The following is a 20,115-nucleotide window of genomic DNA, read 5'->3' on the forward strand; positions in this document are numbered from 1 at the left end:
AGGTTCCACTTTTCTCACTTTATGAAAACACAGCTTACTAGAAATCCACCAATTCTAGCAGCTTAGTAAGAGCAATAAGAGGGTTCGCCTTAAAAGCCTCTCCCTCTGCTCAAAAACAATTATACTAAACATGCTTTCTGAAAGAGGTAATCAGAAAATTTTTAATGTTTAAATGATGAGAAATACAGGTCATCTCTCTCTCTCTCTCTCTCTCACACACACACACACACACACACACACAGAAGTCCTCAATTAACAACATCAATAGGTTCTGTAACTTTCTGAAATGACATGAAACCAATTTTACCAAAGGCTAATTGATATAAAAAGTTAAATTCCTACAGCAGTTCATCAAGTTGTAACGAAACAATGTTGAATAAAATGACATTATTCGAGGAACTGCTGTATTTGGAAATACAAATATCTATTGTTATTTCTATTTAAAAGATGCATTTTGATTTTATTAATATATTTTATTAGTTTTTGTAATAATAAATGTCACACACACAAAAAAAAACCCTTAATATTTAAAGCAAAAAAAACTTACCATTTAACAGATTGGAGGTGTTAATTTTATCTGTCTTGATTAGAACTGTTTTAGGAATAATAGCGTCAAAATGATCTAAAAAGCGTTCCCTTGTGAGTATCAATAGACTTTTGAGTTCATCAACAGAAACTACTTCAGGCTGCTTTGCCAACTTTCTCCTTTCTGTAAGACAACAAATTAATAGAATTAACCATATGACTGTTATTTTAAATCCTCTCTAAACCACATCTACTACTATTTTATGGGGTATATTTTCAAAAGCAAAACAAGTGAATTTATCCAGCGAATCACCATTCCTGTGGAAGTCCGCTTTCATTTTACTCCCATTTGTAGGTAATGGTAGAATTTCCAGTTACATGAGGGAAACAGAAAAAGAGTCATTTGTTAACAATGAAAGGAGATAAACAGTGAAGGCAAGTTTATCAAAGTTTCCAGAAATATATTGCAGAGCTTTATGCTGGTGTTTTTGTGAAAATAAAACCTGTAAGACTTTTGGTTAAACATGGTAGCTTGGCCATTTCCGCGTATTTCTTCTCTTTCCCCAAACCTAAAATCACAGTAAAGGAAGGAGAAAAGACAACAAAAGGAGAAACGATAAAGAATGAGTTTTCAACAAATCCTGGAAGATAGTGATGACGCCTTAGTAACTGAATCCGGTAGAGCAAAGGCAGGATCAACTTGGGTGCCTACAGGGGCACAACCTATGGGGTATTAGAAAGATGGAGGCGAGGAACTGGGCTAAAACAGGACTGGATCCGTGGATGTTTAGGGAGGGAGCAGTGAGAACCAAAGGTCCCCACCTGCCCCGTCCTCCAGTCTCAGAGCTCAGTGACTTCACTTTCATTTTTTTGGTAGAAACTGAAAACGAGTCTCAGACTATGAAACACTAGGTACATTAAAAGGTGGTACTGATGCTGGGGTTAAATAAGAGTCTATATACGAATGGTCAGACTCCTCGCCCTGCACCTAGAAAGCTAGCAGCTACAAATGACCCACTGGAAAGATTACGGGATTCTCCTTTTGAAAAACTGAAGGCCTACAGAGAAAAGAGGGTGATACTGATATTGAAGAGGAGGTAGGGACAGGAATTCACAACCAAAATGTTGAATTGTCACTCCATCACTCCACAACGCAGCTTGCCAGATACTGTATTAGAGTGAGGCATATAGAACTTCCCATGTAAATCGGGACTGACGATAAAAAATCACCAGACACTAAGGAAAGGTGTTGAGGGGGAAGGGGCTCTGCATTTCCATGGTCCTATGGTGACACGTGTAAGGACTTTGATTCAATAACACTTCCAGCTCCCTTTTCCCTCCCATCACTCACTGAGCTAGTTTGGAGAAGAAACTAGGCATGCTCTGATGAGACCCTTCCTCTCCAACTTTCATCTGAGCTAGCAAAGCCGCAGAATGCCTGAGCTCTGCAATGTGGTGAGGACCCTGCCCCCTCAGGGTTGATGTGCAGCTGCCCAGCTCTGGTAGTCATTCAGGGGATAAATTTACTTCTAGGTGTGCATATCAGAAAATCCACCTGGCCACAGATCTAAAAAGTCATTTCCTTCAATCCAGCTTTTACTTGTATTTTATCTCCATTTGTGTGTGTCTTAAGTTTGTTTCTCAACTGATTCCAACTTTGGGAGGGAAAACAGGTATTATTTATTGCCCAAACTAGAAAGAAGTCCAGGATGAAAAAGAGACAAAAGCAAGCAAAGAGAAAAAAAAATGAGCCCAGCAGACACAAAAAACATCACAGAGGAAAGAAAGTTTGTTGTAATTAATATTCTCATAGAAATAAGAGAAGATAGTATACCCAAGGAACAAGCACAAGATGTTCCGATAAAGAAACAGTCAATGAATAAGAAAAAACTTAAAACTTAGGCACGAGAACTCAAATTTTTAAAATGCCATAAAAGGGCTTAAAATAAAATGGAAGATAACCCCCAGAAACTACAGCAAAAAGATAATATGGAAATGGAAATGAAAAGTAGGTGTTCTGTCCTGGAAAGCCAATGTACAACTAATAAGAGGTCTAGAAAGAAATACAAGAGAAAATGGGAGGAAGGAAATTGCTAAAGAGATCAGAAAAATTTTCAGACTTAAGAATGTGAATCTTCTATTGAAATGGCTCATCAAATACACAGCTTGAGGGAGGAAAGGAAGGGAGGAACACACACACACTACAATTCACAGTAAAACTTTTGGAGACAAAGCTCCGGGGGATAACGGTTCCAGAATGGGGTGAAAACAAATAAACCAAACTGCAAAGGATAAGAATAGTACTGGATTTCTCAACAGGAGCACAGCAACGCAGAAGACAATAGAGTAATGCCTTCAAAACACTGAGGATAAAGAATTTCCAACTTGGAATTCCAGATGAATTATCAATCAAGTAAAGAGATTTTCAGACATGCAAGAGCTGAAAAATGTATGCCCCTTGAACTGTTACACAAGAAGCTTCTGGAAGATATGTTCCAACTAATCATGGGAGCAATCCAAGAAAAAGGAGATGACAGGTCTAGGAAAAAGAAGATTCCAAAAGAGAACAAAGAGAAGCCTCAGCAGGTCTAGGAAGCAATGCGTTCATAATAGAGCAAAGTATAAACATCCCGGAAAAAAAATTAAGAGAAATAAAATGGAACTGCTGTCTTTGACAATATGGTGAATTGATGGGTATGTGGCAGAAATGCTGGTACCTCTGGAAAACATAACAATATTTTGCATGTGAGGAAGAATGGGAAATTAACAATAAGGTGATCGTCAACCATAAGAAAAACAAAGATGATATAAGAAAGGAGAGTTGGTCATCATCACAGATTACATGACTCAGCAGTAAACTTACGTGTATACAATCATAGTAACAATGAAACTAACCCGGTTTACCCAAAATTCGTGATGTCACTGGAAAGGGTGGAAAGGGGAAGTGAAGATGATGTGGGAGAGTTGTCTTTATCTTCTAAAGTTAGATGTTAAAATAATATCTGAAACTCGTATGTCAAGAAGTACCAACACACAGATATTATTTCGAAAACTGAAGGAAATATCAGAAAAACTAGCTGTCTGTGGATAGAGATGGACAGATGGGGAGAAGAGGGGAGGGCCTTGCTGGTTTCCCTTTTAAGTTTTCCAGTTCCACTTGAATTTTTAAACTATACCTATGCATTCCTTTTATAAAAGTATTTCCATTTTGAAACACTTACGGGCTAATCACATTTTCTTTTATAATAAAATAGTAAAGTATAAATTCAGAGAGAATTCAATTCAACAGACATTTGCGCGTGCTCTGCCTGGAAGGAACAGCACTGTGCCCTCAGATACAGAGGATTAGAGCACATGACCTCGCTAGGTGAGGTCAGTACACAAATAACAGAAGGGAATAGGTTGGAAAAGAAGCAGCCAGTCTTGAGGTTCTGCTTTACACCATCAGCTTTAGGAGAAATGCCTCTGTAAAATCCCACCTCACCAATGTGGGTAATTTGGAAGGGTTCTTCCAGTTCTGACCCAAGATGAGTAACACATAACTTCTGCAGTGAACCACTCTAGCTGTGGTAAAGTGAGAGTTGTAATATATGCTGCTTTTATTACATCTTCTGAGTGAGAAAATAAAAAGCAATCAAGCTTTTTGTTCTCTGCACAATCTGCTGGAAGCCACTCTAAAACAAACAGTTATCGATGATTTGCTTCCGTCTGAATGATATGCAATCAATAATACGCTTCAGAAATTAGCCCTATATTTGTATTAATCCTAAAAATATACTTAATTCATGAATCTGATGTATGCTTATGGAAACGTGTCAATTAGATGACATATTGGGCAATCTGGAGACCAGGGCACGCCTTCCTTCTGACCTTGATGACTGAGCAATAGAGACGGAAAACAGATGAAGTTTAACAGGGTTATGAGCAGGATAACTTACCCAGGTGAAAAATAATCTCTACATAAACGAGTTTGCACACAAGTGGCAGATAAAGATTTGGGAGAAATATATTGAACTAAAGTCTAAAAATAAATTAGCTAAAGAATACTATCCCTAAAAAAAAAAAAAAAAAAAAAAGAATACTATTCCTTCAAAAGCTAGTAATAACTACACATTTATTAAAGGAAAACATAGAGCAGCATATCTAAAGGAGCAACAGATGAAGCAATCAGGTTTGCACTGGTTCTATAAATGGTAAAAAGATGTGGAGAGCTGAGAATAGTGACCCAATATTGCACCAGAATGCCTGCTGTTTTGGTATTTGTTTTGCGTCACACTGAATGGACTTTGCTTTAAAATTGTTCAGCATTCTTAAACTCCTTCTTTAAAACTACGTGAAACAAGATGTTTAATATTTCCAAATACAACAAGTTACAAATTATCAAAAAATGGGTAAAATATAAATTCTAAAATTTAAAATTTTAAGTATCATTCTAAACAATAGGATGAGATATAATTTAAAAAATAAATAAATAACATTAGTGACAGTGAATTAGGCTAAACACTTAAACCCTAACAGGAATTTTATTTGATTTTTGTGTTATTTTAAAAAACACACAGCCTCAATAACGTGAGTACATTTTCATGCAATCTTTTCCAGTTGCTCTTTTTGGTTCAGTACTAGTCAGTGAAAGAGTGGGCAGAGATAAGAACAAGTTCACTCCGTGTCTTGATAATTCTGAAAAACCTTTTGGAAAAACTTTTTCAGCAAAGACTACAATCTTTGTATTGATACATAATCACTGATTCTTTTTTCCAAAAAAAGCTGTTCCTTTTACATTACTGAGTTTTCGTCATGTACAGATTAATTAAAAATATCAATTTAAGTACTTTTATTCATATTTCACTCCTTTAAGAATCACTGAACTAGACACTCAGATATTCTTACACTGGAAACTTTGTTTTGCAGTCATTTTCCTCTGTCTTTGGAGACACAAGAATTCTGAATAGATGCATCTTTGTGCCCAGTTTTTAATCCAGTATTAACTCTCCGGGTAGAGAAGAGATTGATTCAGCAAGCCATTCCACCATACATGGATTAACTGGGTCATTAATTTTAGTCAAGATTCAATGCTTCAGATTGCAAATGAGCCATTTCATGGATGTGCCCAGAGCTGGTGTGTCCAGTGGCTACTTAGCTCCGAGGCTTCCTTCCACTTCAGGCCCCTACCTGCCCCTTCTGGGCTCTGTTCCATCCTTATAGGTGCTGCCTGTGTTACAGCTCAGATTTTGGTGCTTCTACATTTTTAGCATCTGTTCCGTAGGTACTTCTGTTCCCTTCTGCCCCCAGCAGCACTTCCAGTCACATCTATAGGCAGCTATGTGGCTTTAGCTGCTAGTATTTCCCTTTCCAGCCATGGAGGATGGATGGCCATACTGGGGTTAACTCTTCTTACCCAAAGGAGAGATGCACCAGCTTCAGAGAGCTGCCTGTTTTTCCACTCTGACAGTGTTTCTGGTTCGAAGGGTAAGGAAGAGAGGTAACAATGAAAGATAGGGGAGATGCTGAAGGAACCAAGTTATAAAGAGCAGCGGGAGGGTTCTGGCGGGAGTCGGGGCCTGCACAGGGGGTTAGCAGGGACAGAACAAGGCCAACAAGTGAATAATACTGCGGGTTGATGTTTGAAGTGAAAGTGTTTTATCCCAGAAATACTAGTAACACGGTATTTATTTTTTTCTTGGATTTAACATGTACTACCTTTTATTGAAACTGATTTGCCTTTCTAATTATATTTTCTTTGAGCTAATATCATTTTCAAAGTTAAAAAAAAAAAATCAATGGTTGGAGGAATTCAAGACTACACAATTACCCTGTCTTTGCACAACTGAAAAAGTAGGTAATTCTTACATGAATAACTGAGACCAAGTATTCTAAAATTTTTTTCCATTGAATAACAGTCTATTAAAGTCAAAGTATTTTTAAGTGCTTTTAAAGAATGATAGTTTGTATTTTACAATATAGCTACTTAATCCTAGTATCATTTTTTTCTATATGCAACTTATGAGGCCTTACAATTTAATTTCTTAGAAATTCTGTATCAATTTGCTTAAAATAAGTTCATATTAGATATTAATGAATGACTATTAAAAAATGTTAAAATTGATAACCAAGAAATACAGAAAAAAAATTATGACCTTTTAAAAGGTGTCAATTTCTTGAATAAGGAAAATCCACAATGCCAATTTTACCCAGTATGTGAATTAGGCTTAGTTATTATATTATTGGTAATCATGATTAAAGCCTGAGAATCAATGCTCAAGCTAACGTATTAACTTCTCTGAATATGCGTTTTTTTCTGTTTGTAGTCTCTGTCTTATGATAGCTAAAAATACGTAAAGAGAAATCTAAAGAGATCTATATTAACCAGAATAAATTGTAAGTATCTTTTCCAGCATATGGTTAAGAATGATGAAATACAAAAGTTTCCTGGAGAAATATTTTTATAAATGTTAACAATGATGTACAAATAAATAGGAATATTTTGAATCTGATGGAAAAAAAGTTGCAGTCTTTGTCTACTCTAAATCACTCTACAAACGTGTGTCACAACAAAAAAGACAAAGTGTATAAGAAAAAGTGTGGAAATAATGCATTATGTCTGAACAAGTCAACATCCTTACAGTAGAATAAAATATACAAAATTGTTACTTACTCAGATATTCTTTCAAAGCCAAAGCTTGAACATTAGCTAATTGCTTCTCTCTCTGTATAAGCTGCTCCCCAGAAAAATGTGGAAGTGACATGAAGTCAAAAGGGAAGCCTGAGAAACAGAAAAAAGTCAGTATTAAAGATGTTCTATGATAACAATTAATATTCAGTTCCCAGGAAATGTGTTATCACAGAATTAAAAAAAATAAGTCAACTGCTCATCTCTCTTGATCTTGTATATTTCAAAATAAATAATAATTAAGCTGCAGGAAATAAGCATACTAAATTATTGTGCATTTTAAACTTTCACCTGCTTCTTAAATGGAAGGAATTAGGTAGCAGGATAGAATTCCCTCTACCATATTTTCGTCTGCAGGCTCAGGTAATTGAAATTCCTACAGAAAACACAGAGTATGAAAGCCTGACTCTAAAGACGGCCCCCAATGAACCACACCTCCTGCTCCTCACCCAGTGTGGAGTCCATCCGCCACAAACCCAGGCCAGCCCTGTGAAACCAACAAAGTATGGTAAAAGTGACAGTGAACGACCTCTAGGCAAGGTCATAAAAGCCTTGAGGCTTCTTAAAGCAATTGCTCAAAGAGAAGTTAGCAACCCTATCAAACTATCCTGAGACTATGCTGTGAGGAAGCCCACGCTGGGCATGAAAATATGGCAGGTGAAAAGCAAGTTCACTGTCAGCTGTTCCAACCATCTTAACCCAGGTGCCAAACATCTGGCAGAAGGAGCCATCTATACACCACGTCCTCTTAATTCTTCAAACGACTGGAGCCCCGGCTATGTGTGACGGCTCTCGTATGTGAGACTTCAAAATAGAAACATCCAGCTGAGCCATCAACTCAAAGGACTATGAGATATAAGAATAAACAGTCATTTTAAAGCTAAATTTGGGGTGGTTTGTCACACAGTAATAAATAACCAAAACATAGAGCTTGGAGAGAAAAGAAGAGCAGTAAAAAAAACAACAAGATGCTTAAGAGGAAGTAAATGAAAATGAGAAATAAATTATAGAAAAATAATATGTGTTTAAAGTGGAAAGTACTAAAAATGTCCTATTTGGAATTGAAGATCTACCTAGTAAATTTTACTGGGTATAATATAAAAGGGATTAATTCTCTCTACCCTGCATTGTTCAAATATGTTATGTGTTTAAAATAAAGGGTAAATTTACTGAAAGTGAAATGGAGTTTGGGGGAAATAAGTTCATTAAAAACCACGTAAGTTAATTATATATGCAAACAAATGTAAAAATGTTTTCCAGCTAAAGTTAACACTTACTCAGTGACGTCTCTTCTGCCCTGGCTTTCATCTTTCCATGAATTAAACTGAGTGCAAATGAACCATTGATCTGGTTAGCTGAGTGAATCAGTGTGGCTTTACATCTTCTATTGCCATCACCTTGTAACAAGAGATAATAGCTAGAACACTCTCCTTTCACTTCAACATCTGGAACTAAAGAAAAACAATTGTCTTGTTAAATATATGAAAAGTCAGCACGCACTATGGCACAATCATACATTTGACCCATAGGATATAATGACGTTTCTGTTATTTGAAAACAAGTTATTACCCAATACATTTGGAGCTAGCAGTTGTTCATTTAACGGAGAATGCTACTAAAGCAGAGAATCATAAAAAAAAAATGATACGAAGCATAAACATTTTACTTTAAATTAAAACTATGTGTACATGTGTACTCATTCATTAACTTTGGATGTAGCTCACTAGAGTTCCATGATATTTTTCTTATATAATCACACCCATAATATATCAACTACCATTTCCAGCTTCCATTTCTTTAAAGTGAAATAAACAGACCCCTACAGGCACACCCTACTCAACTAGTGGGTGAGAAGTAAACAGACGTACTTAAGAGTATATTTTTGCTCCTTGCAGTGGGTACCCATAATGTATTTTACAGAAGGAATGGAGAGCATTCATTAATCTGGCATGGCAGTTATGTGAAGGTCAGTTACGACAGTGCCTAGTATATTTTAAAAACAAATCAAGCAAGGGTTATAGTGAAGGTTGAAGAAAAACTGTGAAGCCTTTGAGATTAAAAATAGAAGCAGAGTTCTTTTTGTTGAAGATGGTGCATTGGACATAAGAATTTATTTTCACTATCTCCTGAAATTCCATGAAATGAGAATAAAGAGATTTTAAAAATAGCATAAATCCACAAGGACTAATATCTGAGAGAAGAGAACAGCAACTAAATTCTGAAAGCAGAAAAGCAGATGAACAACTGGCAACAGACCTCAATCTCTCAATTGCTAAGAAAGCTGAGAAAAACAGAGTAGAAAGCTTTGAAGCAAAACAATTTACACTACAATCTATGCCAAGAGACTCTGGGATGGTGACCCCAGATGGTATAATAAGCAAAATCAAGGTGAAATAAGAAGACAGGTTGAAAGTCTGAGAAGCAGTTTGGCTTCCTGATTCCTCCTTATTCTATTCAGGCAAATAATTGTCCTTTCCCTCACCCAGAATACTAGTGGTATTCTCTGAAGAAAGTAAAACAATGTGTCTCTAACTGGGGAGATATAAAAACAGAGCTTAGGGTCAGAATTATCAATGGTGAATGCCTTTATACAGAACATTGAGGCTCTTTACTCTTCTTCATTCACATAACTTCCAGAATTTTGGAAGCCAGATAGCAGTACTGAGTCTTCTTTTGGAAATGTGGTCTGTCGTACATGAAACACTAAAGAATCCCAATATTGGGGGTCACCTCCTATAGGGTTCCAGCAAGATCATCCTAAAATGAATATCATAGTCAACAAGCTCCACCCATGTACCCCAATTTTCCAATCAGCTTTCTGGTACTCTCCCTTAAATATGAACAGGCAGCCAAACATTATGAGACCTCAACAAAAGTCTTTAGGGGCCGGCCCAGTGGCTCAGGCGCTTGGAGCTCCATGCTCCTAACTCTGAAGGCTGCCGGTTTGATTCCCACATGGGCCAGTGGGCTCTCAACCACAAGGTTGCCGGTTCAACTCCTCGACTCCCGCAAGGGATGGGGGGCTGCCCCACCTGCAACTAACAAGGGCTTGGACCTGGAGCTGGGCTGTGCCCTCCACAACTACGACTGAAAGGATAACAACTGGACTTGGAAAAAATCCTGGAAGGACACACTGTTACCCAATAAAGTCCTGTTCCCCTTCCCCAATAAAATCTTTTTAAAAAAAAGTCTCTAGTATAAAAGCCAGATGCCAAAAAAAAAAAAAAAAGAATAAAACACAGAAAAAAGTGACTAAAAATAAATCAAAAAGACAAAAACAAACATATCAGATCACTAAAATCCTCAGAGAAGATATCACATCTATTAAATAGAACAGAAAATTACAAGAGGGAAAAAAAAAACATGAAGAGCTCATGGAAATTAAAGTTACGAAAGCAGAAATATATATTTAACTAAAAGGTTAGACAATAAAGTTCAGTGAATCTATCAGAAAGTAGATTAAGACAAAGAAATGGAAAATAGGACAGAAAGAGAGCAGAGAGAGAGAGACCCAAACTAAAAGGAACAACATCCAAAACATCCAAACAGAAGTAACAGAAGAGAGAACATTAAAATATGGAGGAAAAGAAATTAGCAGTAAAATAATAATAACATTGTCCACAATAAAAAGACAATTTTCCAAGCATGCTGAGTGCCCAATATAGGTATAAAAATAGACCCAACAAGGTGCGTCATCTGAAAATTCAGAAGACTAGAAACAACAAATAGATTATACAAAATTCCAGAGAAAATCTAGGTTTCTTATAAAAATAAAACTCAAGAGTAAAACAATGACACTAGAATTCTAAACAACGTTAAACGCTGGAAAACAATGGAGAAATGCTTTCAAAATTCTACTAGAAAAATGTTCTCCAACCTAGAATGCTAAATTAAAAAGGGTAGAATAAAGACATTTTTAGGCTTGGAGGGTTTCAAAAATTTTTTTCCTATAAACCCTTTTACACGAACATTAAAGGATTTTAGAGTTGTTGTTTTTTTTCCCACCAAAATGAGGGAATAAATGAAGAAACAGGAAGATTAAAGGACCCAAGGAATCAACAAAATAAATTTCCATAATGATGAAAAGATAGTTTCTGACTCAAAAGCTATGCAACAAACCTAAGAGCGCAAAACCAACCAATCTGGATTACACAGGTCAGAAAGATTTCTTGAATGTACAGAAAGGAGTTTCTCAAGTGGAAAAAGGCTTCATGTTTGAGTATTAAAAAAAAAAAAAAAAAAAAGAATCAACAACTCTAGATAAAACAAAATACCGTACAGGAAAAAAATAAGATATGCTACATGGCTCAATTGTGAATAGCGATTGATTACATAAGCATAATAACAAAAACAATGATTATTAATCTGAAATTATTATGTGATCATTCTGGGAGGACAGGGAAATGAAGAGCATGTGAGTGTGTGATAAGAGCAAAGAAATGAAAGAGGATTCATATTTCCCAGATTGAAAACTTACTACAAAGCTATAGTAATCAAGACAGTGAGGTATCGGTATGAGGACAGACAGACAGATTAACAGAATTGAGAGTCAAGAAATATACTCTTACACTTACAGCCAAGTGGTTTTCAACAAAGGTACCAACACAACTCAAAGGAGAAAGAACAGTCTTTTCAACAAATGATTTGCAACAACGGGACATCTGTATGCAAAAAAATGAAGTTGGAACCCTACCCTTCTACCTCAGAATATATACAAAAATTAATCCAAAATCAATCATAGATATAAATCATAGCTAAAACTCCAAAACTCTTAGAACAAAACAAAGGCATAAATCTTCATGACCTTGGCTTAGGCAATGATTTGTTAACTGTGATACCAAAGCACAAGTAACAAAAGAAAAAACACAGAAAATTGGATTTCATTCAAATTAAAAACTTTTGTGCTTCAAGGTACACCATGAAGAGAATAAAAAAATCAACCCACTACGGACTTTAATAATAATGTGTTAAGTTAGGTTCATCAACTGAAATAATACCCCACTCTAGTGTAGGACGTTGATAATGGAGGGGGTTATATAAGTGTGGGGACATGGACTATATAAAAACACTCTGTACTTTGTGTTCTATTGTGCTATGTACTGAAAACTGCTCTAAAAAATAGTTTATTAATTAAAAAAAAACTATCCATGACAAGACTGCTGTGAAGATTCAATGTGAAATACTGCATGGAAAGTGCTCACTTAGCTCATTGACTAATAATTGCTCAATAAATATTACCAATTAAAAAAAAAGTCAACCCACAGAATGAGGGACAATTTTTGTAAATCATATAGCTTATAAAGGATTTGTATCTAGAATATATAAGTAACTCCCACAACTCATAATAAAAAGACAACTCAATTAAAAACTGGGTAAAGGATCTGAACAGACATTCCTCCAAGATATACACAAATAGCCAATAAGCATATGGAAAGATGCTCAACATCATTAGCCGACACGGTTGTGTAAATCAAAACCACAAAGATACCACTTCACATCCCTTGCATGGTTATAATCCAAAGTACAGATAATATCAAGTGTTGATGAGGATGTAGAGAAACTGGAACCCTCATAGATTTCTGGTGAGAATATAAAATGGTATAGCCACTTTACAAAAGTTTGGCGGTTCCTTGAAAAGTTAAGCGCACTGTTAATATATGACCCAGTAATTCCACTTCAAAATAATTTTAAACATGTTCACACAAAATATGATCCATACAAATTTAGATACATTCACACAAAAATATGTACATGAATATTCATAGCAGCATTATTTATGATGCTCAAAAGTGTCAACAGCCCACATGTCCATCAATTGATACAAGAATAAATAAAATGTGGTATATCCAAATGATGGAATATTATCTAGCAATAAAAAGGAATGAAATACTGGGATGCACTACAACATGGATGAACTTGAAAACATTATGCTACGTGAAAGAAGCCAGTCATTAAAGACTACATATTGTATGATGGCACTTATCTGAAATGTCCACAACAAGCAAATCCATACAGAAAACAGACGAAGGGATGGGAGCGTCAGGTGATGGGATTGCACAGTAACTACCTAAGGGTATGGAGTTGCTTTTGGGATAGATGAAAACATCCTCAAGTTGACTGGTGATGGCTGCACAGCTTTGTGAACAGACTGAAAACCCTGGAATTGTATGTTTTAAATGGTTGAATTGTATAGTGGGTGAATTACATCACAACAAAGCTCTTTTCTTAAAATTTAAAATTATCTTAGGAATGTAGTATTCTAATCACAAAGAGTTCTTAGAATTTTGGGATGTATATGTATATCAAATATATACTTACATATGTATGTATATACAGAGGGTGCAAAAAAAAGTATACATATTTTAAGAAAGGAAAAAACTGTATTAAAATTGTAATACTCAATATATACCAACAACAAAAGATGAATATAAGTCATGTGTACACATTTTTTGGCACCTCCATATATACAGTGTTTATATACACACAGCAAAAGAAATCTACTATAAGGTTATTGTAGTAGTTTAGTTGACATATATGAGCCTATTGTGGGTTAAAGTCTATTCCCCCAAAAAAACCATGAAACACAAAAAAACATTTTTTTGCAATTAGCTTGAAATAGAGATATTAATGCTATTCAGAAACATCAATCTTGGAAAAGGAATTTAAATAAAGATTATTAGAAAGGAAAAGCACTTGTTACCAGCTGTATTTAAAACTATGGTTTGCCAAGAGTTGCTTAATTCATTTACCAATTTAGCACTTTGCAAACTCAAGCTATAGGTGTCTCTTCAATCCACGTCATCCTTCTCACATGTATTTAAATTCCGTCACCTTTATTAGTACTATAATTGCTGAAGCCTATAATGACAACAATGTTATTTTCCTCAAAAGAAAAGTATTTATTTTAAATAACTCCCCTAACTGTTATGACTAGGCAGTCATTTAAAAAATTTGTTCCAGATATGGCAGGTGTTAATTGAAGACTTATTAAATAATTTTTATGTAAATACACAGAGTAGCAGATTTACAATTAGCATAGTTACTCAATTCTCATAGCTCTTCCTAAAGAAATAAGGGAAAATGATGATAACAGAAAATTCCTCTCTATTTTCATCTGTTATTTTTACACTATCAACTTTCAAGGGCTTGCATGGCCCCTCGTCACCAAATCCATACATCCACTTTGGATCTACATGACAGGTAAAATGAGAGAAGCAGAAACAGCAAGTTTCCTTTAGTTGTACCAAATTTTGAAAATAGTATATAAACTATAACGAAGAGATGTGTCACTATTACTTTCATTAACAAAATTCTAGTATAATAAAAACGTAGCTATATTTTATATGAATATGCTTTGCAGCAGTTCTTAGAATCCTGTAGGACCCCCGTTGTTGTATAACAGTTCAACAATGTAAAAACAAAACCATATTCATGCAAAGGGGAAATAATATTCCACATGATATAAAGAAATATATCTTAGGATAACTAGGGAAAGAGGATATACTGGTTAAGTGAATATTCTGACTTTTTGAAAAGTGTATATATGTATTAATATGTATATATATGTATATATATGTATTAATATTGACTGTAACTGTTGGAGACACATGTGTTTGTGTGTGTCTGAATATGCACTTACAATTATATTCTCTACTAACCCCTGGTATAAAATAAACATCTCTATGAAAGAAATCTTGTTACTACCTAAAAGAGATCTAGATTCCCATACAGTTTTAACAGTGAATTAATGTTCTCTTTGAAATTTGCTCTTATATGGCTTTTTTATGCCAGGGGTCAATAGAGAATATAATTGCAAGTACATATTCAGACACACACAAACACACATGCCTCCAACAGTTACAGTCAATATTAATATACAAACCGGAGGTGCCAAAAAAATGTGACAATACAAGTGGACACTTTGCTCACTGTTGCTCAAGCAGTAGTTCGCAGTAATAAGAAGTGTCTGGATGCTGATAGGAACCACTTTGAGCCCCTCTTGTCATTGCAGAAGTCAAACGTGACTTGTATTCATCGGTTGTTATCGGGATATTTTGAGTATTACAATTTTAATAGTTTTCCTTTCTTAAAATGTGTATACTTTTTTTTGCACCCTCTGTATGTGCACATGTACACACATATATCAAAGTCTGAGTTTGATTAATTTAAAGAAATGACACATGGTGCATCCATCACTTTAATCCAGTTTTGGAAAACTTCCATTATCTCTTTGCAATCAATCTCTCCTCCTACTCATGGCCGCAGGCACTGATATGTTTTCTGTCTCCTTTTGCCTTTTATAGAAATTTCACACAAATGAAATCATATATAGTCTTTTAAGGCTGACTTTATAAACTTAGCACTTTTAGGTACACCCAAAACTTTCCACGCCTTTTTATTGCTGAGGAGTATTCCATGGTATGGACAAAACCAACTGTGTTTATCTATTCATGAGTTGATGGATATTTGCAGTTTCTACCGTGTTTCCCCGAAAATAAAACCTAGCCAGACAATCAGCTCTAATGCGTCTTTTGGAGCAAAAATTAATATAAGATCCAGTCTCATCTAACATAATAAAATATAAGACCTGGTCTTATATTAATTTTTGTTCTAAAAGACATATTAGAGCTGATTGTCCAGCTAGGTCTTATTTTCAGGGAAACACGGTAATTCTTAGCTATTATGAATACTGCTTTTATAAATAGTTGCTTGCAAGCATTTGAGTGAACATATGTTCCCATTTCTCCTGGATAAATACCTTCAAAAGTACTGGGCTGTGTAGTTAAGCGTAAGCTTAACTATCAAACTGTTTTCCAGAGTAGCTGTACCATTTCACATTCCCACCAACAATGTGTGAGGTTTGCAGTTTTTCCAATTCCTCCTCAACATTTGATAGTCACTGTTTTCAAAAATAGCCATTCAAGTGAGTGTATTATAGAATCACATTGTGGTTTTAATTTGCATTTCCCTAAAGACTAATGATAATGAGCATCTTTCATGTGTTTTATTAGCTAGTCATGTATCTTTAGTAAAATGTCTATTCAACTCTCTTACCCATTTATTAATTGGGCTGTCTCCTTATTGAGTTTAAACACAAACACACACACACACACACACACACACACACACACACAGGGTGCCAAAAAAATGTATACACATTACAAGAAAGGAAAACTGTGTTAAAATTGTAATACTTGATATATACCAATAACAAAAGATAAATACAAATCACGTTTGACGTCTGCAATTACAAGAGGTGCTCAAAGTGGTTACCTCAGTGTCCAGACACTTCTGATTAAGGTGAACTACTGCTTGAGCAACGTTGACCCAAGTGTCCACTTATAAATATTTTTTTGGCACCTCCGGTATATGTTAGATATATGATTAAAAGTATTTTTTTCTTAGTTGCCTTTAAAAATCTTTCTTTAGTGTTTTTGAAAAGAGGGACATTTTTAATTTTAGTGACTTTACAGCATTTTCTTTTGACAGATCGTCCTTTTGGTGTGTATGTTCTCTTACAGAGGTTTTGTAGTTTTCGTACCTACCTTTAGGTACATGATCCATTTTGAGTTAATTTTTATGTAAAAGTCTAACATATGTATAAAATTTGTTACATACAGATATCCTACTCTACCAGCACTGTATTAAGGAGACTATCCTTTTCCTGTTGCCATCTTTTTCTCTATCCCGTCCCACTGACAGAGGTGTATTCTTAGTCCAATTCCACACTGTCGTGACTATTGTGGCTTTATAACACATTAAGTTGGGAATCAGGGAGTGTAAGTTCTCAGTTGTTCTTCCTTTTGAAGACAGTTCTTTTGCCTATTCTAGGTCCTTTGTAATTCCATATAAATTTAGTATAAGTGTGTCAATTTCTATGAAAAGTCCGCCTGGAACTTTGTTAGATATTGGATTGACTCTATAAGTCAATTTGAAGACAAGTGCCATCTTAATACTGAGTTTTCTAATTTAGGAACATGGTGTATCTCTCCATTTACATTTAAGTATATCTCCTTAACTGAGTGATAATGCTTCATCATTTTCAGTGCACAGGTCGTATACTTCTTTTGTTAGCTATAGTCCTCAGTATTACATTCATTGACTTCTGGTCTAATTTCCTTCCTTCTACTTATTTGGATTTAGTCTTCTAGCTTCTTGAGGTTGATGTTTAGATTATTGATGTTAGATCTTTCTCCTATTCTAAGCATCTAAGATCCTCTTACTGTGTTGCCCCGAAAATAAGACCTAGCCAGACCATTAGCTCTAATGCATCTTTTGGAGCAAAAATTAATATAAGACCCAGTCTTATTTTAATATAATATAAGACCAGGTTTTATATAATATATCTGGCCAAGTCTTATTTTCGGGGAAACACAGTAGTACTGCTTTAGCTGCCTCACATAGATTTATGTTTTGTTTTTATTTCCATTCAGTTAAAACAATTTTATCTAATTTCCCCTCTGATTTCTTCTTTGACCTACTGGTTATTTAGAAGAATGCTTTTTAATTTGCAAATATTTAAAGTATTTCTCGCATTTCTGCTGGTTTCTAATTTAATTCCATTGTAATCGGAGAATATACTGTGTATTATTTCTATCCTTTTAAATTTATTGCGCCTCATTTAATGGCCTCACAGATATATATGGTCTCGCCTGAAGAATGTTCCATATGTCCTTGAAGAAGACGACTATGTTGCTGAGTGCTGTGACCAGTCAAATTTAGTGGAGTGAAGTTGGTTGATAGTGTTCACTACTGAATTCCTAGCACCTAGACTAATGCCTTGAATACACAATAAATTTTTGCCGACTGGGAGACTACTTCATCTCTGCCAAAATAAAGAGACTTTTCTTTTTTCCAAGATCACCCTTAAATTTTTTCCTTTCAAAAGAATTCTAATTTTTTTTTTAAAAATGAGGCAACAACACTCAGAAATGTAAAATTGTCATCAACGGTACGGAGATACATCCAGACTTGGGTGAAAATTCTGATTTTACCCTGTGGCCTTAGAGAATTTTCTTGATTTCTCTGTAACTTAGCTTTTTCATTTGTAACATAAAGTTTGGCAATGATCAACATCCTATTTTTTGACACTTTCATAAAACTTTTCTGTCAACATATGGTGAGCCAGGCACTTTTTATTATAGAACTGACTTTTCAATCCAGGTTTAAATATAGAAGTCTTTCTTCAGAAATGTAACAGGGTTTAGTTAATTGCATTTGTTCATATAGTTCGTTTGCATTTTCCCCAGTATCGTAATGGTTTCTGGGTATTTCACCAAAAACCACTTTTAAAAATCATTCTTTTGCTATTCTTAATTTAAGTATACTTCAATGGAGCATTGTTTTTCTATTTCAGGTCAAACCATATGACATTTATGCTGATATTTAACAATTTTTGATATACAAATACAGCACAACTATATGGTTCAAACTAATACATATGTATGCATTTTATTTCACCAAAGGATGATATGTTAAACCTAAGGAACTATTAAAAACTGGGGCACAAATGTTGGTTCACACCGCATGGAAGAAGTCCATTAAAAGTCTTTTTTTACTTTTTCAGAAGCAGTTATTACTACCTGAACATATATATTTCATTTATTATCTAACAAATATTTTTGAATACCTAGCAAGCGTCAGGCACTGTTCCAGGCACTAAGAATAAATCAATGAATTAAAGTAAAAAAATTTCATGTTTCTTCTCAGTTTTAGTGGGATAAACAGATACACGTTTAGTATATTAGATATTGGTAAGTACTAAGGAGAAAAAGTAAAGCTGGGAAGACGGATATGTCAGGAGAAGAATCCACTTGTAATTTTGGATGGGCTTGCAAATTAGGTCCTGAATCTTATTCAGAAGTTACCGAAATAAATCTCCTGACTCCAGAAAATGACTTTGGAGTAAAGGCCACCCAAAATTGAGAGACCTAGCCATAGAATTATCTGGGAGAAGAACGAAAGTTATTATCTCCACTATCATGTAAGCTACCTGAGGGCAACGACTTTTATTCTACTTACTGTTGGTCCAGCATGTAAAACAGTGCCTTGTATATTGTAGATACTCAATAAAAATACTTGTTGAAAAACTGAATATTTGATGCATATACAAATATGTATAAACGCTTACATATATACAACCTGATTTTTTAACCACAGATGTCAGCATAATAACTTTTGCATGCCTTGCTTTTATTCACGTAATATCTTTTGGGGATTGTTTCTAGCTGATTGCTACTGAAAACAGTGTTGTAATAAGTAAGACTTACAATTACTTGTCAATATCTATTTTCTATGTTACAGTATTAATTCCAAGAGAGGAGGCGCCAAGTCTGTCTTTCTCATCACTGATCCCAGATTATAGTACCACACCAGATACACAGTATGTACTCAGTCTTCAAAAAACTGAATGAAAGGATGACTGACTGAATGAATAACAAGACCATAAAAGAATCAATCAGGGAGTACTTGTAGGAAGCAGTATAAAGTTTAGTTTGGAAGATAGGCGACATGCAGGGCAACAGCAGAGAACAGCTGGGCATAATTCAGTAGGTTGTCCGAAAACAACAGTTTTCATTTAGGCAGCTGATCTGAGAGTTGATATCTGATTTGAGACAGTGAGAAAGGTTATTTAGTCGCACTAGGCATGGGATATGAAGTTTTTCTATGTAAGAGCTATTAAAACTTTTATCATAGCTAAAACGTGGCTACTCTTTTTACAAAAGGAATCCTGTCAATGGAATAATTTCTCCGATACAGATGGCTATGGGTGGACTATTACTTAATTATCAAATGTCCAATTTGATTTTGTTCTACTAAGATTTAAACAAACAAAAAAACTGTAAAGTATCAGTTTAAACTGCCCTTAATGATATAGCCTAATTAGTATCAACAATCTGGCTTATAAGATTATCATGTGACAT

The 20,115-nt window shown here is 34.9% G+C and overlaps 1 protein-coding gene across 2 annotated transcripts in view; it reads right to left on the reverse strand.

Moving 5' to 3' along the window:
* Positions 1–20,115, reverse strand: part of MTBP (MDM2 binding protein) — a 67,194-nt gene that overhangs the window by 20,973 nt on the left and 26,106 nt on the right. For both annotated transcript variants that reach the window (XM_019716845.2, XM_019716980.2), the window contains exons 12-14: positions 8,470–8,643; positions 7,178–7,285; positions 548–709 (exon numbers count right to left, since the gene is read on the reverse strand). In XM_019716845.2, the coding sequence (XP_019572404.2) occupies positions 548–709; positions 7,178–7,285; positions 8,470–8,643 (444 nt within the window). The remainder of the gene's footprint in view (positions 1–547; positions 710–7,177; positions 7,286–8,469; positions 8,644–20,115) is intronic.

This window comes from Rhinolophus sinicus, linkage group LG12 (genome assembly GCF_036562045.2).
Source record: "Rhinolophus sinicus isolate RSC01 linkage group LG12, ASM3656204v1, whole genome shotgun sequence".
Taxonomy (NCBI): domain Eukaryota; kingdom Metazoa; phylum Chordata; class Mammalia; order Chiroptera; family Rhinolophidae; genus Rhinolophus; species Rhinolophus sinicus.